General features: G+C 37.4%; 1 protein-coding gene across 10 annotated transcripts in view; it reads right to left on the bottom strand.

The window, feature by feature from the left end:
* Positions 1 to 21626, bottom strand: part of PTPRM (protein tyrosine phosphatase receptor type M) — a 466670-nt gene that overhangs the window by 268591 nt on the left and 176453 nt on the right. For all 10 annotated transcript variants that reach the window (XM_065830251.2, XM_065830253.2, XM_065830257.2 and 7 more), the window contains exons 6-7: positions 17628 to 17802; positions 8131 to 8424 (exon numbers count right to left, since the gene is read on the bottom strand). In XM_065830251.2, the coding sequence (XP_065686323.1) occupies positions 8131 to 8424; positions 17628 to 17802 (469 nt within the window). The remainder of the gene's footprint in view (positions 1 to 8130; positions 8425 to 17627; positions 17803 to 21626) is intronic.

Below are 21626 nucleotides of genomic sequence, written 5' to 3'. Positions count from 1 at the left end.
CCCATATACCAGTCTTTTTTTTATTACAAATATACTCCCAATTTGCTGGGTTTTTTTACCAAAAAATAATTTCTGAATCAATATTTTTTCAGTGTGTTTTTTGAGGCTAACCTTATAATTAGTAAGAGACTACAACAAATCTGGAGACGGAGATATGTCATAGGAGAAATCATATTATCTACTTTTTCTCAAGGATCATTATCTTTTTTTCACATTCTCTTTACCTGGTAGATGTGAAATTAATAATTTTGCCTCTCGGGTTTGCTATAAGATGCTGAAGATCCATTTATCTCACAAAGCAGGTTAATTTCATCCTCTGCAAATGTTTTGAAATGGGAATTTAATAAAGTGAAGAACTACATCTCCATTTATATGACTGCTTTTCACACAACCAAAGACAGTCCTACCTAGCAGTTCTTTTAACAAACATTCAGTTTCCACCCCAGCTATAATTGTCAGGAAAGAATCCTAAATGCTGCTTCTTGCTATTATGAAGAGTTCCTCAAAACAAACTGATCTGACAGTCATGTTTCATACTCTGTGTCCTTATCACCACTAGAATGTGCCTACATTCCTCATACACTCCAGCACATGCCAGAGAGAATGCCAAGAGATCTAGGTCTTTGCAGGAGTTTTCCTGTCCTCTTCCTGCCCTCCCCTTTACATGGTGGAGAAGGAAATGTTCTGTTCCTCCAATGAGACCTCCGGATGCTGTAACCCAGCTGGATGCTGAGTCTTCCCATCACACTGTACCTCACTGTCTATACAGTCTCGGGGAATGACAGGAACATGTTGGAGAGATCATTATACGCCCTTGCTTGTGAAAGCAGAGTCCAGGAGAATTTAATAGACATCATGGTGACAGCCCCTCTTCCCAGAGTTTGACAGAAACTCAGAATCACAGAATGGCTGAGGCAGGAAGGGTCTGGTCCATCTGGACCAAACACCTCCCACTCCACCCTTGCTCAAGCAGGGCCAACTAGAGCAGGCTGTTCAGCACCATGTCAAGACAGCTTTTGAATATCTCTACTGCTCTCCCCTCACCTACCAAACCATTTCATTGCAGAAGGCTATCAGGTTCAGTAAGCATGAGTTCCCCTTTGTGAATCCATGCTGACTTCTCCTGGTCATGTTTTTGTCCTTCGTGTGCCTGGAAATAGTTTCCAAGATTGGTTGTTCCATCACCTGCTCAGGGATTATGGTGAGGCTCACCAGCCTGTAGTTCACTTGCCCTTCTTGAAGATAGGAGCAGCATTTGTTGCAGCCGCATTTGCTGCCATTTATTGCTCTTTTTTTAATTTTTTTTTTTTTTTATTTCATGGGCTTAAAAGACTCTCAGAGGGGAATTTTAGACTGTGAGATGAAGAAAAGGAGAACTGGATTGAAAGAGATTTTTTTTTTTAATGGGAGGAATTTGGATTATTTTGTTTTTTCTTGACTCAACATCTCCAATAACACAAGGGAAGTCTGTTCTGGACAACAGCATCAGAGAAATCAGCTCAGTAAGGAACGGCTTGGGTGCTTGTTTCCAGGCAAGTGGCTGCCAAGGAAGAACTTTCATATAGTAGTCATAGCTGGACTTAATTTGTGTTTTCAGTAGGGACCTTTCCAAGAAGATGCATTTTTTTTGTTTCCTAACCAGAGGTGACAACTGACACAGAGACATGGGCATATATTCTACTAGGTAATATTTTATTGGAATGATATTGAAATTTATCAGCTTACCTTCTTCACATCCAAAAGCTGTGATACACCTGCTACACTGCAGAAAAAACAATAGTAGTTTTTACCCTTGTGAGAAAGTGAACCTTATATGGGAATGATTTGTGGATCAGAAAGGCATTAGGAGAAAGGACAATACAGTAGGTACTCTTCATTTCAGATTTATATTTAAACTTTAACTTATTAATCCTTTCACAATAAGACCATACATGAAATGTAAGTTCATGGTGAACTTCTTGTTCTGATAAATCAATGCAACTTCCTACTAAAGTTTATTACAGCTTCATGTTTGGAATGGTGACTTTTGAAACACCATTGAACTTTTCCATGGAAAATATGATGGTGCAGTATCTGCAGCCCTCCTCCTCAGGGTTCAGGTGCTTGTGATCTGAGGTCTAGCTCTGATTCAACATAGCTGCACAACCTTGGTTCAAACTTCTGAGGGAACTGCTAAGTTCTGAGAAAGAGCTGTAGAAAAGAACCTCCAGTATGGCTTCAAGTTGACATTTTCTTATGATCACAAAACTAAGTGATGTGCAGACTTTTTATAGGACTAAAAAAATGAACCTGTTCTCAAACAGTCCTCCAAGGTATAGCAATAAGAAGGAAGAACTTAATTCCCAGTGACATAAAGATCCTTACTCTTCTCTTGAGGCAAAAAGGTCAAAAGATTCAAAGAAACCAGCAAGGACAGAGAAAGGAAGCTGCCATTTCAACCTAGAGAAGTTCTTAGGAAGGAACTCATCTTTCCTGCTAGTGATACAGAATGGGGAAGGACATGGAAATAAGCAGTAAGTATCACTGAGATTCAAGACAGGCTAGGGCATGAACACTGACAAAGGGAGAGACTAACTACAGAATTAATGACAAAAGAAGATGGGAGGGTAGAAAATGGGGAAGACCAAATGCAAAGATGATTGAGTATTCAGAAACTCAGACATTAGGGGCTGCAGACTGTCCAACTTGTAGGCCCTGGTGAGTCCTCCATGTACTGGGGCAGGAGAAAAGCACTGGCACAGAGTATGATCTGGTGTACCTGAGCATGTTGGCTTGGCATGCAGGGTTCACAACAGTTGCTGGCCCATATTACCTGCCTAAAGATACTTTTGTCTATTGCAACATGATGTAGTTAGTATAAGACAGCAAAGTACAGTATGATTTGTAGGGACTATCTAAAATGGCTAGATGGGGAAGATTAAGAGTTCTAGACTTTGGCTTTGGATCAGGCTACAATTTTCAACAGAGTGAAGCTATGTTACCTATCTGAATACTGTATTTCCATACTACAGACCTTATAAGCTCAGAAGTTCTGCACCCCTTTTAGCAACGAAAAGGAGGAAACACGGAACTTAGATGACATTCCCAAGTAAAAATCAGCTTGCATTCTCGTCCAGGTCTGATCATTTTCAGGATCTGGTAACAGAGGATGAGGTCTTAATTGATCTGAGGGAAGAGGATGCTCATTCTATCAGTGAGCATTTTGGCACATGTCATTTTTATCACAATGCCATTTTATGCCATTGGGCAGCACAGAACTGGTGAAGTAACTCTGACACCTTGGGAAATTACCCAGCTGAAGCCAAAGTAGTGAGGAAAATGAATAAAAGAATTATCTTCAAGAGGGGGGATTTAAAGAGATCCTCTGCTCTGTTCTTTCAGATTGTAACAAGCCTTCCAGGAGTTAACAGACAGTTTACAACTAACCTGCAGCAGTGATTCAAGAGCTCAGTTGTACTGGGAGCAACAGTTTTCCTCCTGACAAGTGCAGGTGATGGTGTAGAAGAGACAGCAAAATGAACTATGTTAATTAAAACATTCCTCTTACTTCCTTGTATGAGGAACGTGTGATTTCTCTGCCTGGAAAACTATTGGTCAAATTGACAGTGATTATTTTTCCACATACTCCAGGGCAATAATTGTGTCTTAGTACAGAGAAATAGAGTTCTGACCATTAAAAAAACCCCACAATTTTGGGGATAGTCCATCAGAAGTTTCTTTCATGGGAGTCCTTTTATTTATTTTTTTAAGTTCCAGTAGGGTTTGCTGGTTCAGGGAAGGAAAAGATGGTAATTTTCTGGGTTTATTCCAAATATCACAATGAAGAAAAACAACAACAAACCTGATGAGAAAAAGGCAACAACTTTTCCTAGAAAGTCTTAAAAATGTCCTGCCTTAGCAGGAGAGAGTACTTCATTTTACTATTTCTTGCTAAGATAGCTGGTTTTAAGCTGTATCTCCTCACCAGCAGATTAAAGGAACATCATTGTTTAGAAACAAAGTTTCATAATAGGGAGGTCATAGAAAAACCAAACCAAAACAAACAAAAACAAACAAACAAACAAACAAAAAACTGCAGGAGCTCATTTAGCAGTTCTGGATTTTATAACTGGGGCACTGCCTCACTGGCAGAGTGCCGGTACACAAACTGGATCAAGATTTGTATCATGCAATACGTGTCAAAGACAAAACACATTGCAAAGCACTGAAAAAAACAATTCTACCCACAGAAATATTGATATGAATAAGAGGAAACTACAAAACATAGCCTACTTCATTAATTCTTCAACATTCCTATGCATGGTTCCACTGGTTTTGGGTCAGATTTAGAGAAGATTTGATTCCAGACATTTTCATGCACCAAAGGATTCCCAGTCTACTTCAGTAACTATTGACTCTTAGATCCTCAGTCTTATTATATCCCATATGGCGGAGCCACTGTTGGTTCTTTGCCTACATGCAAAGTTTCTTTGGTTCAAACATTTGTGCAATGGCTGGGTGATTGAGGTCTCCATAGCAGTGGTTGGTATTGTACGTACGACACCGTGGTGACAGTCTCATTCCTCAGAGAACGGTGTCTGAAGTGTGAAGGATTCTGATATCCTGCCCCTAAATAACTCTAATTGTGGGCAACTACTCTGGAATTCTCATTTTACTCCTCTACCAGAGTGAAAATGTACATCAGAGTAATCTGAGAAATAATGTATAATGGAAATATTCTGTCATGTATTTCCTGATGAATTTTCTTCCCATGTCCCCCCACCCTTTTTTTATTTTCGATGGCACCTCTCTTCTTGGTTCATAACACCCTGTGAGACAACTGTGGAAAGAGAGAACAACTGGTGATTCAAATTCCAGACAACCTGCGGAGGAACTCGTTTTGAGACCTCAAAATGAGAAAATCCTGTTCTTCTAAGTCTGTCTCAGATGTGGTTCACAATGGCCAAAATTCATTAAACCCTTCTTTTTCAAACCTAAACTCCACATTCTAGGTTAAATCTAATGCAGACCTGAATATGATTCCTCAACCTTCCTGAACATTACACTGAAAAAGCACTTACATTTATATTACACTTCATCAAAAGGAAGCAAAGCACTTTAGAAAGAATGTAACTGCTCCACTGAGGGTGATGCAGCCAAGCCTGGATAGATTTTTTTTTTTCTTTGCATTCTAATTGTAGATGCTTTTATTTACTAAAGTTACAGATAGGGGTTGTCTATTACAAGCCTCTGAGATCTCATTTTGCTAAAATGAAAACATATTTCAAATGCTTTGGAGAACTATTAAGATTATTGAATGTCTAGCATACTGCTTCAAATCTCTGAGTGGTTCACTAGACCCCTAGGGAACAGCCAAGCAGCATACAATTATCACAGTAATTAAAAAGGTGCAATGACTCTTCTCTTAAAGACTCCTGTTTTATTAATTCTATGGTATGCTTTGGAGACTGGCATTATTTTACTCCTACCCAGCTTAATTATACCATCATTAGTTTATCTGCACCTCTTTTTAAGCCCTTGGGCCAGTTATTAGCATGTCACTTGCTAACAGTTAACCAATAACCGCTACACCTTCAAAGCAGGATCTTCTGCTATAAAAAAGCCAATTTGTAGAGACAGATTTTATATTATCATTCAATTTAAATTTTTCAGGCATCGCTTTCTGCCTTTAATTTAAGGGGGCTACTGTTTGGCTTAAAGAAAAAACAAATATTGCTGATGTATTACAAGACATTACCAGGTAATAAAGTATTTTGAGTACAGCATGGATTAAGAGATTGAATGCATGTTTCAGTACTCAATGGTATATACCACTGAAAACACCAGAAAGCACATGATGTTCTTAAATATAACTAAATATAACTAAAATTCTGGATTTCTCTTCTGGCTGGGATGGAGTTAAAGATTCCCTTCACAGCAACCTGTATGGTGCTGTGTTTTGGATTTGTGACTAAAACAAAGCTGATAACACACCAGCACTTTGAATGTTGCGGAGGAAGTGCATGCACAGCCTCAAGGCTTTCTCTTTTTCTCACTCCGCCCCCCAGCAGGTAGACTGGAGGTAGACAAGAGGCTGGGAGGGGACACAGGGGGGACAGCTGAACACATCTGATCAAAGGAATATTCCATATCATATGATGCCAGCAATCAAAGCTCAAGAAAAGGAGGAGGAATGGGGAATGTTCACTATTATGGCATTTGTCCTCTCGAGTAACTACTACACACAACGATGCCCAGCTTTCTAGAGAGTGGCTAACATCTGCCTGACTGATGGAAATGGTGAATAAATTTCTCATTTTGCTTTGCTTGTGAGTGTGGTTTTTGCTTCACCTATTAAACTGTCTTCACCTCAGACCACGAGTCTTCTTGCCTCTCTTCTGTTTTGTCCCTGTCCCATGGCAGAGGTGACTGAGTGGCTGCGTGGGCACTCGGCTGCTGACAGGCATCAACCCCTGCAACGCACTGACCCTTCAGTACAGATGGGCTCACTGACACAGGATCCACTGTCACATTATCTCACCATGTAAGAAGATGGTCAAACTATGAGAAAAACTGTCTTAATTTTAAAATAATTCAAGTATTTCTGTATTAAATACACACTTAGCTTGTCTAGACTGGTAATTTTACATTAATATGAGGCATAGTGTCCCTGAAATCCTCCTGATGGGAACTCTAATTGATTTTTATGCCTCACTTTTGACTAAGCTGAAATTATCTTAGTCTAGTAAAGAAAATCTTCTAAATACTAAATACTTAACTATTATTATAACTTAACTGTACTGTTTTTTGCTATTTTTCCATTATGTACTTCTTTCCAGCAATGAGAAGAACAACAACAATAAAACAGAATATCAAAGAGTTAGTTCTTATATAAGCTAGCATCTTCAAAACATAATATTGGGATTCTGATAGCAACTATATTGCATTCTACGTCTGACATCACACCAATCAGTTCAACTGAAATGCCATTTAGCCACTGACAGGCAGTCAGGTGACTTTACAAATCTTCATTTTCATATGCAATGGAAATACTTCATTATTTCTGTTGAAGTACATAATTTTTCCTGTTAAGAAGACAAATAACACCAAGATGTTCTTTAAAAGATAAGGATCAATAAGTTAATGCCATTTGCTTAGACCCATTTCCTCTAGGTACACCTCTTCCTACCTGCTACCAACTTCACTGCAGCAGAAAGAAGATTCAAAATATTGGGTGAAAATACTAAAGGCAAAAAAAAAAAAAAAATCCAGGTCACAGTATACTCTATTACTTTCTGAGCAGCTGAATCCCAAATTAATATCACTGCCACTGTTCCTGAAAATTACTGTACAATTGCTTTTGTATAATAGGTCTGCTTTGTATCTTTTCGCAGTCAGAGGTCAGCACTATTAATTATAACTTCCAAAACAGGAGCCAGGACTGCTACACAGCACCGCAAATCACACTATCTAATTTAATGAAAAGACATGCTATCAGTCACTCAAGAAAGCAGTCCTTTGCTAAACCTCATCTGCTAATTGAGCCTTAGCAGTGCATACTTCTGCTGTTACACACAAGACCTACTTTCAGTTTATCTACAACTTTAATGTAACTGACACTGAAAAAAAGAAAAAAAAAAAAAAGAAAAAAGGAAAAAAGAAAAAAGAAACTTTATCCCAAACAAACAAAGTTCTTATCAAGCTTGGGATAGTAGGCAACAGAAAAACAAACAAACAAACAAACAAACACAAACAAAAAAAACCAACAAAACAATAAACAAGCAAACAAAGCCCAAGATGAACTAACCAGACACTCAAACATACACTGGCAAGAGAGGCATGTAATGATATGGACAGAGCTTATTGCACACCTGTTAGTAAAAACAGATTCTTTATACAGCACTCTACACTGACTGCTTTAAGACACGCACGCACAGGTACAATTTCATCTACAGTCCACAGTGGCTCTGGAGGTTGGTTTCAAGGTCAGCATAGTTGGGCAAATGCTAACAACTTATACTCAAAAGCATTCAGTCTTAATTCCTGCAGACTGCTGCTTTAAGGTAGACAGTAAAAACTGCTAGTGCAATAACTTACTTTTTCAATCCTAGACAGATGTTTACAACTTTCCAATCACTTTTAAGTACTCACCAGCACATTTTGTTCTTGTTTTGAGAGCTGGGCCAGGAGATCCCGTTCCTCCTTCACCTGGTCTTGTAAGCAACACGCTGATTTCATATTCTGTGTCAGGATCCAGGTGCCCGATCTTATAGCTTGTGGAGTCCACAGGTTGTATGTCATACCAGCTTCCACTTGAAGTTCGATACTCAACTTCCCTTTGAATGATGGGCCCATCCCCGTTGATGGAATTGGCATTCAACTGTATCCACAGGTAAGTTGCGCCAACTGAGGACAGCTGAGGTGGAGCAATGGGAACTGGTGGCTCTGAAGCACAAGTTAAAAAAAGCAGAAATGATTATACTGGCATGTTTTCTGCTTCTAAAACGTTCAAATAAACAATGGGTCTTGTGCTATATTAGAGCTGAATATTGCATGAAAATATACCACTATAGATTAATTTATTTCCAATAAACTGCAATATGCATACTTTTGCTTATGCACTTGAAGACTTGAACATGAAGCTTTTGTTTTTTACCTTCTAACTTCAAACTGCAAGCAACTGCAATTCTATTCACTAGACATTACATGGCAAATTTTAACTTCCAATTTAAAAAGACAGATGATCAAAATACAGTTTGTACTGGATATAAATAGAATTTCTACTCAAAACTAACATTTTTAAGCTAAAATTGATATTGAGGTCTATTCTTAGACATAGTCAGAACAGTGATTTCCGTATTAAAAGACAATGGATTTTTTACTCATTATATCTCTGGGACTGTACTACTCAGTCTTCAGATTTTGAGACTTCTATGTATGTAGAATAAATATAGTATTTCTTCAAGTCCTATATCCTGATTAAACAGAAAATGTTTCTAAAAGAGAGCTCAGGGAATTCTTGAGTCTTTACTATACCTCTGACTCCATGTAATGGCTTATTTTCACTAACTACCACACAGAAGCAGAACTTCATCTCACTGAGCAAGTATGTGTGTGACCTCCTGATAGCTTGCATTCTAAAGATTTTTAAACTGAGCAAAATTTTTAAACCACTTATATTTTTTACATGACAGACATCTCATTTTAAATTAAGACTGCAGAAAAAAAATTTGCAGACATCATCTCTTTTTAAAGGTAAATAATAAACTCCTTTTTTTCCTATTGATTAACCAGGAAATTACTCTGCTGTTTCATGCATCACATCTGCATAAAATTCACCTTCGCATTGGTGAAATATATTCATGTAGAATGAAAACAGGTCGCTGTATTAAGGCACTGTTTGATCCAATATTCTTAACATATCTATCAGCAAACACTGCCACCTTCTTAAGGCTACAGAGAATACCTAATGAACGTAAAACATCTGTCTCCCCTAAGCTGTAAGTTCAGATTTACCCTTTTCTGCTAATCATTTCCCAAAGTGTTGAGACATAGGTAGTCAAACAGAAAATAATTCGAATTTATATATTTCATCACTTTCTCAATGACTTCAGAGTTAAAGCAAAGAACAGAATTTTTAATATTTCCTGAGAAATTGTAGAACTGCTATTTTAACAAACATGTAATTATTCTGTGTTATGCTACCTTTTTCATTTAGAGAAATAGTACCCAACTCACAGAGGACTAGGTATGATGATTAGCTATGCCTCAGGTAGACGGTGTTTCTAATCAGCACCGTACACTTTTATGTAAGCTTTAATCTCTGTAACCTGTTAGTAATTGCTGAAATATGACATCAGAAGACAACAAACAGGCATCAACCTTATATTTTTAATTCTTAACAAAACTAATTGATTACTATCATGAAGAACATGACGCAGTGGGTAACAGTTCAGAATGCCTCCAATGACATCTACTAATTATTACTGATTGCAGAAGATACAAAAAGAGCTTAATATATTGTGGTAGATTCCAGTACATAAAAAAAGAATATTGTTTACATTTTGAAATCACTAGGGAAAACACTGTTATATGTCAGTGGCAATATATGGTAAACTGATGTCATCCTTCGGTTAGACATATACTGCAGTTTTATTGAAATTATTGTTCCTGAAGTATATAAACTATGGCTTCATACAGCAATAGCATGTCTGGAAACAGTTCTGACTTGACTCAAAATGATTTAGCATCAATTTAAATCATTAGGCTGTTTTGTGAACCAAGACATGAAATGGAACTTTTATAGAGCATCCTAAGGCATTTACTTAGCCATGCTGAAAGAACAGTTAATTACTTTGAAGTTTCAAATGCTACTAAATGCTGTTGAAGTGCCATTCAAAATGCAAACTCAGGAGTTAGGTCACCAAGGTTAGTGGTTACACCAATTCATTCCAAGTATTACAAGTACTTGAAACAGACAGTATTTTATTGTCTTTTTATCCCTCGGGGCGTATTTTTCATTCCTTTGTGACCAAAGTGCAAAAGGTTAATGTAAGCTGCATGATTTGAGCAAAGCCTGCATATACTGCAGTTTAATACTCGTAATGTAGTTTAATACTATAAGTAGCCTTCTTATCAGAGTTCGAGTTTACACAAAAAGAATCTTTCATTACAAATACGATGCTCATTATTAAGTGATTGGTTAAAAACATGAGACCCAGAGTTAAGCAGACACTTCAATACAAACGGTGTACTACCAAATATAATGAGCTCATTTCATGACTAAAGCATGAAAGTTGTTGTTCTTACTTATTCATTTATTCCTCCTTTAGGCAGAACGATTTAGTTTTTTTAGGATACTGAGGACTTTGAGTCATTTAATCAGGTAAGTACCAGACAGCAGCACCATTTCTTCACTAAAAGCAGTAGCCACTGGGGTAGTTTCAAATAAATCCCATGCAAAGTGTTTCCTGATTAATATCTTTATGAAAATGGTACAATAGACCTGTGATTTTACAGCTGTGTATATTCAAGGAAGGAATTTCAACTGATTGTGGAAACAAGTTTATGGTTTAGCTTAAAAGAGTTCTTCCTTGTAAATCTGTCTTGAAACAGAAGCAAACAAAGCTGTTCAGTACGGTGAAATCCTCTAAAGACAGGTTTTTAAAACGGAATATTAACTCAAACAAAGAAGGTAAGTTTATCCATGATTTCACATTTAATGCTTTTGAGACTTTGGACAGACAGGTGACCTCTTTTTGATTTCTGTGACAAATGGTAATGGGTATCATCTCTTACGAAAAGAAAACAGTCGCCACCTTACAAAGTCAGAGGTTACTGCAAAAGATAGAAAGCTGTAGGCAGATGCTCTAATGTTACCCTACATAAATGGATCATTTACAGTAAATATGAGAAAAAGACAAAGCCTTTTTAAGAGTAGCTCTTCTCTTATACAGAGGATAAAACCAAATTTAGCCATACATGCATACCAACTATTATATCCTTATGTGTTTCTACATTAATTGGAAATGAAACAGCAACTGCTTTATTTACACTTCTTTGTACTTTAAATTATACAGATTTTCCAAATATTTTCTACAAGATCCTAAAATCCATATGTTGTGGAGACCTTTTACAATTTTAATACGTAGGGAAGAGGCATCACACAGATATGCCAATGGAGGTAATATAAATCTCTGATATTTAAATGAGTTGTATCATAGAACACAAAAAAGGCCATTTCTTCTCTGTGGTTCAAACAGCTAACTTGAAAACTGAAAAAATCTACCTCAATAGCAACAATAACATTTTTTAAATTTTTCTTTTGAGGTAGGAGTTGGAGAATGGAGCCAGGCTGCATCTGCAGCAGAACAGGGAAGCAACATTTATCCTGCAAGCTATTTTTTTTTTAATTAAATAGTAACTACCAGAAAGATAATGCCACGATATTCCCATGATACTGTTCAGCACATCATTAGCAGGTGGAGTGATAAAAATAAGGTATCAATCATCTCTGATACTATGTCTACATTAATAATGTTATAACTATTATAAAACTAATCAAACAATTGTAATTTTATAGTTTTGAAATCAACTAAGCATTTTAAAGATTTTTTTCTTCCATTTTCCTCTCTTTTTTTTTTTTAATACATATGTATTATTATTGTCCTTTTTTAAGCATGCAAATGATCCCATCCCTTTGGAAACACTGGAGAGCAGTGCCATTTTGCAGCATTTAATTGTAGATAAAGGACAACAAATATCCCCACCGATGACAAAAGACACAGCAATGATTTTGGAACACCACAGCTCTTCACGCAGTATTTTTTTCAAAAATGTCTTTAAATAATTCCTGGCAAAGCACTTAATTATCTAAGCAAACAATACCTCTAAATAGTATGATGCATAACGCATGAGCTGATTTCAGAGTATTCCTTTGCTCCCTTGTGCAGACAGTTCCCTTTTCCACCAGCCTCAGCCCCCATCCTCATTCCTTACATACATACATATGTATGTAAGCACAGACATATTTTTGCACATGCATGTGATGTATAGAAATTTTAGACTTCAACTCCGAGAAGTCTCCATTGTACATAACAGAATGGCAGTTTTGGTGGGGTATTTTTAGTAGCTTGTAAAAAATATCCAAATTTTTACCGGAACAGAAAAACAGAAATATTCTTGACACAACTATTACCCTCCAAAAAAAAAAAAAGTTCCTGATTCAAAGCTTGGAGTCTTCAGCAGTTTCCTATGGAAAGTTTGCTAAGATGGCTGAACTACAGCAACTGTTTTGGTTGGAGGTTTTCTCAAAACCTTCAGGCTGAGGCACACATTCACACTGGAAAATATCAGCCTGAAGTCAGTTTGCCAAAATATAAGCATCTGAAAGCAGGACCTGATGACAGGAGTTGTCAGGCAACCATAAAAATAAGTCCTAATGCCAACACTCTTTGTAAAAAGGAGTACAGACAGATTGATGGATCCAGCATGAAAGGCTGTTTGGCAGAGAGAGAAAACAGACGTTAAGCACCTGTGGATACTTAATGTACGAGAACAACTGATACAACAGATAAGCAATCTTCAATATTTTCTTACTGTGTCTTGATCTCAAAACGATTTTGCCCTCCAGAATAAATTCTTTTCTCTAGAGGTCCAGAAGAGGTTTGGTTCTGTTCCTTGTGTTAAATCTTCCACTTGGAAAGATGCCAGTATTTAAGCTGCCAGCATTACAGATGGTTACCTTGCCATGGCCTCACTTAAAAACCTAACAAAACTCTTTTTAACCAATTTGACACCTAGGTTTACCTTGTTTGAACTCAATAAGCAGTCTGAACTCTGTAATAATCTGATGTCTGCTCAGACAGGCTCATTCTGTTCTCTTAAAACTAATCTGTGTTGGATCTGCCCACTATTAGAAAAATGCAATCTAGGGACCATATGTAGAAGTCTAATTTACTTCACCAAATAGATTTAATCAATTCCACCCTACTATTTTCCTTTTGCTCAATGTTTGATTACTTTTATGTCACCTATTATATACGAACTGCTGTTTTTTTACAATAAGTGGGTGATGTGACAAGGCCAATTTACGTCTCCGATTAGATAAAGTGACATTTCAATCCAATTCTCTGACAAACTTAGATGAGGATACTGAGTAGTTTGAGCACACCCAACGACAAGGCACTTGTCTTTTCAGCCCTTCCTATCAGAACAAACACTCTGGTAAATTGAAAACCTCCCCTTCAGGATTTATTTATATAGAGAAATCAATACTTTATTTCACCATCTTCTAAAAAGCATATAACACCAACAAGTTTTCAAAAAAAAAAATCCCTTTTTTCCCTTCTTGTTTAAGACCAGAATAATTGTTCACTGACAGGCTTATTGCTCATTATCTAGATAATATTCATGTTTACAGTTCTTTAATAAGATAACATGGGATTAACTGACAGGTCTTTAATTCCTTTTTATTTCTCTATACAGATTAAACCTTGCTATAACTATACCTGCTCAGGTAAAAAAAAAAAAAATAATGAACACTTGGCATTTTGTTATGTATCTCTTAATGTTCAAGATTTGATTCCTATTCTTATGTGATTTCAGGTTTGCAGCAATAGTAGTGGCCTTTCTGAAAGTTCTTGTATCTGGTCTCCAGTGCCACACAACATCACACCACAGCAGCACTGCAAACGCTAAAGCTGTTTATGTAAGAAAGTAACTGTAAGCTACTTAGACTAAGTTCCCGTTTGGTGAAACTACACCTACCTACAATGAAGTAGACTGAACGTTGTATAGAGTTGTAACCCGCTGTACTGTGCAAATGCTACATAAAAGCAGAGATATTTTGAAAAGATCCCAACTTTAATGCAGGATTTACTTATTTCCAACTTGAGTTACAAGTTCAGAAGCCAGAGCGAAACAAAGCACAATAAATGTGAAGAACTGATTCTCTTTAACTTAGAAACGGTAGGTTTGACTCTCCTGTCATCATAGCAATGTAATTCCAGGGAAATTCCTCTTAAAACAGCTTAGTTACACCAGCGTAAATAAGAAGAGAATTAGATTCATTGTTTCCGACAAAGACTGGGGAGTAATTACACCACAGTTTCTACACATACTATTATTAAGCCATCAGTAATTCCCAAGTATACTAAGCACTACATGCAGTAAGGGTAAATGTACATTTTTTCACGATTTCTCGAATGTAATGGATTAAAAAAAGATATAGCTGGACTGAAATCAATCCATTATCTTTGAATTCTGCTAACATTGCAGAAAAGCTGCTGAAAAAAATTGGAAATACAATTTCTTAATTATACACCATCAATAATAACAAAGCATATTTACTAATGAGTCCCTAATGCTGCTATTACAGTATAGTCATCTAAGGTTTTATAGCACAACATTTAAAATGGGTCTTTTTAGGTCAGAAGGAATGATCTGCAGGTGGTCTCATAAAAGCTCCAATACAGGCAATGGAGATTACCATAATTACTTTGCTACTCTACAAGTAGCTAATGGGATTACACCCGAAGGCCAGCCACTTGTTCACAGCGCCCAGTGCAAATTTTCAGAAAGAATCTGGGTAAGCACAAATGCTTTAATGATATGCCTCATAATTTCATTTACTGCACCACAAAAGCAGCACTAATAAATTAAAACACCCCAACTCGAAGAAATTTTTTTAAAAATCTAACTTCCCTGGCTTTCTGTACCTCCAGCCATTGCTGCAGTCAGTCTTCCACCTGCCTCTTTCAGGCAGTTTCCATTCTTCCTCATTCCCACTGATGTTGGGTCTAAAAAATGCTTCATCATTCCTGTTGGGATCCATACTCCACCCTTTCTTGCTTTCTTTGGTGACTCCTATACATTTCCACTTTTGGTCGCTCCTTTTATTTCCATTTCATGCTATTTTTGCTTGGGCTGAAATACACTCATTTTTTCCACCACACTTTATATTCTCATCTCACCTTCTCTATTTGTTTCTTTCTTCATCTGTCTATTCAAATACACTGTTTCCCTGAAAATAAGACCTACCCCAAAAATATGCCCTAGCATGACTTCTCAGGATTTTTGAGGATGCTTGAAATATAAGTCCTACTCCAAAAATAAGCCCTAGTTGCAGTTCATAAAAAAAGTCAATTTAAAAAGTGACCAGGCAGCTATACATGTAAAAAAAGTAATAAGTTTTGGAACAAAAATTAATATAAGACCCTGTCTTACTTTCAGGGTAACACGGTAGCTCATCTGGGTTTTCACACTACAATTTGTTTTGTCATGTTATCTTCACGCACTGGTTATTCACAGTCTCTTCCTCGTCTTGTCCTGCTTCCCTCTACTTTCTCTGAACCACATCCACTAAAAATACATTCTTAATTTTGGAAAATGGTTCCTTATTCTTTGTGGCTCTCTTGCATCTTCTACTGGGAATCTATTATTTCCCAGTCTAACCCAAAGCCAAACTTTCTTCCTCTCCAATCAACTCCAGCTCATCTCACATACACTGTGCTACCCATATCACCTCTCCATTATTTCACTCCTCATCTTCTTCTTAAATATCCTTCTCAATTTTTATTCAATTCATAAAGCTCATCCTGTTAACCTTCCTATAGTCCTTCTTAATGTAAACTCTACTGTTCTTCACACTTTGTTTCATCTTTTTTTTTTCCTCGACATTTTTGCTTGGCTTTTCTAATGTCCTGGCTTGATTCTTTATTTATGCCACTGTGCCTCCTGTCCTTCAAACCCTCCTTTATTGCTCGCTTCTGACAGACATGCTTTCCATACTGACTTCAGAACCAAGATCCATGTTACATTTTCAGATGTAACAGTTATCTCACACCTTGATTATTGCCCTACATATAAGTTGCCTTTAGAAAAAGGATCACATCTTTAAAGAGTCCTGCCAAATCCCATATAGGTTTATAAATATAAAAAATAATTTAAAATAGTCAGGAGAAAGAAAATGGAAAATCCCAGATCAACTAATAACAAAGTCCCTTATCCAGTCTGCTGTCTGCAACCAGAACTGTACAAGTTCTTACACTGCAAAAGGTACTGATTTTTTTCATTAGATGACTAAGTCATAAGAAATGTTAATTTGTATCTTAACCCACAAGACAAAACCTAGAACAGAATTTGGAAAGCAGAGTGGTGATATTACATAAAAATTAATTTCTTGTTCCTGTTACTCCTTAGCCTATAAGTTTCTTAAATTCTATTGGAAATGCTATAACGATATCATCCACGATAATCCAAATGCTACCCGCAAAAGAAAAAAGTTCTGTCTAATGAGGGATACTGTTTCTAAAATTAGAGGATGCATAATAGATGCAAGTGTATCCTTCCTAATTCCCAGAGGAAAATTCCTCACCTGTGGTGGTTCTAAATTTAGGGCACTTGTGCACTCCTTGCCAACTTGCATTGAATTGTTTTTAGAAAGGAGAGAAAAAGAGCCTCTAATTCTTCATCTCACTTCCTGTTTGTCAGGCACAGAACGGACCAGAATGGGAAGACGTGTAACAATAATGTGGCTCCACAGCTTGGGTGCTACAGAATCTGGTCATACTGTGTTCCTCTAAAATACCAGTATAACTGTAAAAAGCAATCAAAATGCAATTTAAATATCATGACTGTTTAAAAATTTTTCTGGTTTTCTATTACAAGGATGGACATACCTGTCTGCACTCTATTTACGTTTAAGAGTTTCCTCCTGTTTTTAAAAACATCCCTCCATATGCTGAAACGCGTATTTTATGTCTCAAATTTAATGTAAATCCTTTATATTTTGCAGTAAACTTATTTTTAAAATGAAATCTCCATAAAGGAGGTAAACAGTCAGTATTATGTTCATACCTTTTTAAAAAAATCTTATATTCTTAAAGACATATAGTTCTAGACAGTGCATTTTGGGGAATTATTTACAACATCGATCAACAAGTAACTAGTTAATTAGTCCTGGCTTCTTCTGTCATTCTCTTGTTACAGTTGGATAGGCTCTTAAGATTTACATAAACAGAGTCTATTCATTGAACCTCTTATTGACTTCAACAGGCTCTGGGTGACATTCTTACTGCATTAGAAATCGCAGGTCCTCATTCCATACACTGAGCGTACAAACACTGATTTTTTTAATTGTGAAATACCTTTGACTATCAGTTCTGCATAGTTTGATACACCAACTCCTCCTTCTGTCCGAATCATGCAGCGATAGTTTCCAGCGTCCCGCTTCGTGGCATTTACCACACTAAAAAGGGCTACAAATCGGCGAAAGTTGAACACTTTTATGTCCTTCAAAGGTGCATCTCTTACATAAATACCCTAGGCAAAGAAACAAAAATAAAGAATATTGTTAGTCATATTTAAAATTTAAAAAATATACTGAAAACTGATTTTATTTCTCTCAGGTCCCCCAAGAGGACGTGTAAAATAAAAGCAGAAGTCTGGATGTCACTTTTGCAGATGTTTACGCTGTGTGAGGCTTTACTGCCTTCCCATGCGAGTTAAACCATTCATCATCAGTGGGCGACCGTTCATCTGGAACAGCTGCTTTCAACTCTTTATAGATTAACTAATAGAAAGATTTAAGAGCAATGTAACATTTACTTGCTCGGCTTGCTTTACACAAATATTTAAAGTTACTTCGTTTAAAGAAACATGAAACCCAGCATAGTCACCCTCCTCTTTCTCTTCCTCTGTGCATCTGCTATGTGGCACATACATCTTGCACAGCTTGCAGGGAAAGGTCAGCGGATGGTTCTCATACAGCAGCACCTATACACAGGGTTATCAGCGCCTCAGATGGAAGAGACCAGGCACAGATTCATCGGGCAAATGATCAACAAAGCCAAAGTTGTCTCCATCTCTCAGCACGATACTAGGAACTGGGCTGTTTCTACCTCAGTGCACTGTCTTGCCCTCAATTCAACATCTTACACACACGGCACAAGAAAACAAGCTTTTTAACAGCTGAGGAGCACAAGGCCCAGCATGAGTTTCATGCTCTGGCCTCCTCCTTCATGTGATACAGCGCATGCCTGGAGGAGGGGAAAAGGGAAGGTAGCAGACAGAAAAGGACAATGATGACATCCATGTCCTCTGCCACAAAGATGAGGGCAGTGAGACTTGGCTCTCAGATCCTTATCAGAACTTGAAATAGGATACATGCCCTATGAACATGCAAAGCCCTCAGAAAATACAAAATCATCAAATTACTAGAGCTGGCTGAAAAAAAAAAATACAAAATCCAGTGACAACTTTTACTCAAAACACACAAACAAGAAAGAGGCACTTCTCATAGAAACACATGCATTTCAACAAACCAAAGGCTATGGCCATTATGAAAACATCAAGGGAAACTGGAGAACCCCAACTAGCATCTCCCAAAAGACACTCTCTCCAGGAAGGCGTATGCACAGTCCGATGCTATTTAATGATACCGGTTATTTTTACTACGTTTTTGTGACTTCAGAAGTTTCTAGCAGGTCAAGGGTTCTGCACTACCGAGCTTCTATAAACCATCAACACAGCTGGAGATGTCTGTTTTTCTACCCTAGAGTTTGTAGTTTGTCCAGCAGAATTTAAGACCTATATAGGAAATACTGACCTCAGTTTGTTATGGTCTTTACTTGCCACTATATTTAAAGCACCCTTAAAATACCACTTATAACCAGAGAGTTTCAAATACCAGTTACATAAAATTAAACTCATAAATAAATCACAAAAACAAGTCAATCGTGCCATTAATGCCAAAGAAGCAGCATAATTAACAGTAAGGTAATTTCCTCTTCAAAAATAAATGTGGGTGATGCACAGCTTATTTAAAAGAAAAAAATGTTTGTAATATGCTCAAAGAAGAATGTACGATTACACCTTAAAAATTACTCAGTCTTAAATTGTTCCTTGAGAATTACTCCAGATAATTGCCAGCTCCTTGAAATTCCTGGAATTCTGAGCTGCTGATAAACTGGATTCTCTGACGCAGTGGCAGTCACCAAAAAAAAGCCAAACCAAACCAAAAAACCAACAAACGAAACCAAACTGAAACTTTTGAAAGAAATATTTCAAACTACTGTTTCAAAACTACTATTTTTACTTGTTTCGCCACTTCAATATCCTTCTAATGAGAACGGCTGCAGATAGCGGAAGCAAGCAGAGCGTGTTACTTAAGATTTTGGAGAAAAAATATTTCTTAAAAGCAACATTATTTTTTGCCTAAGACAATAACTGATTAATCCTAATTATCAGAGCTGCTGACCAGTCACAAACCACATGGTTTTAAAGGGCGTTTCTGCAGCTTTCAGACGGTTAAGGACCCTGTGCATAGCCAAGTCATGTGCTTACATTACGTCGACCCATGTTAGTTTTTCCTTTTTTCTAGTCGCAATATCAAGAAGCTTTACACGGGCCATTTTATCTTGCCAAGAAATAGGGTAAGTTCTTCTCTAGGGAACAACATACTGCCACCCACTAATTCTAGTATCTAAACTAGCTCATGTCATTCAGAGTGCGAATAAGCCCCCCCTGCACTCCAGCCTGCACAACACACCCACCCTTCCACACGGGGCACCTGCATCCAGAATTTACCAGGACTCTAGTGAGTTAAGACACAACTGAAGCACTGTGTAAATATTTTAAGAATTATTTCTTGTTCCCACCCAAAACAGGAGCCTGTTTAAAGTAGAAAAAGGTAAAGGGATTTCAAATGTCTCAAGTTCTGTTCTACAACAGGAAATCTTAGTTTGATCAAATAATTGACTATATGGCCATGTAACACATGCTATCCATTCACTTGTCGATAATTTTGACTTAAAAGGAGAGAACCCAATGCACATTTCAGAGGCACACATCATTTTGCTCAAATGAACAAGCTCCATGAGCCTTAAAACGTAACTCAGCTTGGCTCTACAGAGAGGATTTATGCCTTTTTGCCTCCCACCAAAATCCAGATGTGAAACAGGTTATTAATGGTGGCTTCAAAATTCATAAAGGAGCTCCATAATAAAAAGTATTTTTTTATTATTATAAGACACTTGTAAAGTATATGTGAGATTATTATTAATAGGGATTATCTTGCCTGACGTGTCTGAAGGGCTATGAAGTTGGTGAAGGGTTTGGAGAGGAAGCCGTATAAGGAGCTGCTAAAGTCACTTGGTTTGTTCAGCGTGGAGAAGAGGAGACTGAGGGGAGACCTCATCACGATCTACAGCTTCCTCACAAGGGAAGGAGGGGCAGGCACCAATCTCTTCTCTTTATCAACCAATATCAGAAAAGGGAATGGCAGGAAGATGTGCCAGGGGAGGTTCAGGTTGGACATTAGGACAAGGTTCTTCACCCAGAGGGTGGTTGGAGCACTGGAACAGGCTCCCCAGGGAGGTGTCACGGCCCCAAGCCTGACAGTGTTCAAGAAGAGACTGGACAACGCCCTCAGACACGTTGTGTGAACTGTGGGGTTGTCATATGCAGGGACAGGAGATGGACTCGATGATCTTTGTGTGTCCCTTCCAACTCAGGACATTCTATGATTCTATGAAACATTACAAACTTACAGAGGCAAAGCGTAGACTGTTTAATTATATGTCAGAGTTCAAATGGTCCCTCAGAAATCACTGGCATGACATTTTTCTACTAGAATTCAAAGGAGAGAAAAAACACAGATTTATTTCTCTAGTCTCTTCGAGAAAAATATTTTCAAGGAAAAAATAGTGTCTGGAACAGACAAAGACCAAGAAATGTAATTGCTTTACTTTCCACAAGAAAAAACACAGCTCAAGAAAGTAAATCTTTCCTCTCTTCTGGGACAACCACAAATGAGTAAGAGAGACGCCTAATTGATTTAAGCCTGAGCACAACGGCATGGCAATGAAGGTAATGAATTCAAGTATAAGAAAAGTTCCATCCACAGGCATTGGAAAAGAGAGTTAAAAAAAAAAAAAAAATTGCTGTACAGTAAAAAAGCAAACAAACCAACAAAACCATCAACCAACCAAGCAAATAATAAACACACACCTACAACTGCTCCCAAATGCTTCTTTCAGCAATGGACAAAAGGCAGAAGACTATCTTTAGTCTGAAACAATGTTCTTTATAATTTGTTCTCTCTGAGCTGTGATAAAAAAGTGTCTTCAGGAAGCTACACAGGTGTG

Source organism: Patagioenas fasciata, chromosome 2, assembly GCF_037038585.1.
Source record: "Patagioenas fasciata isolate bPatFas1 chromosome 2, bPatFas1.hap1, whole genome shotgun sequence".
NCBI classification, from domain to species: domain Eukaryota; kingdom Metazoa; phylum Chordata; class Aves; order Columbiformes; family Columbidae; genus Patagioenas; species Patagioenas fasciata.
The sequence above is the reverse complement of the archived record's forward strand: the minus strand, read 5'-3'. Positions and strand labels throughout refer to the sequence as shown.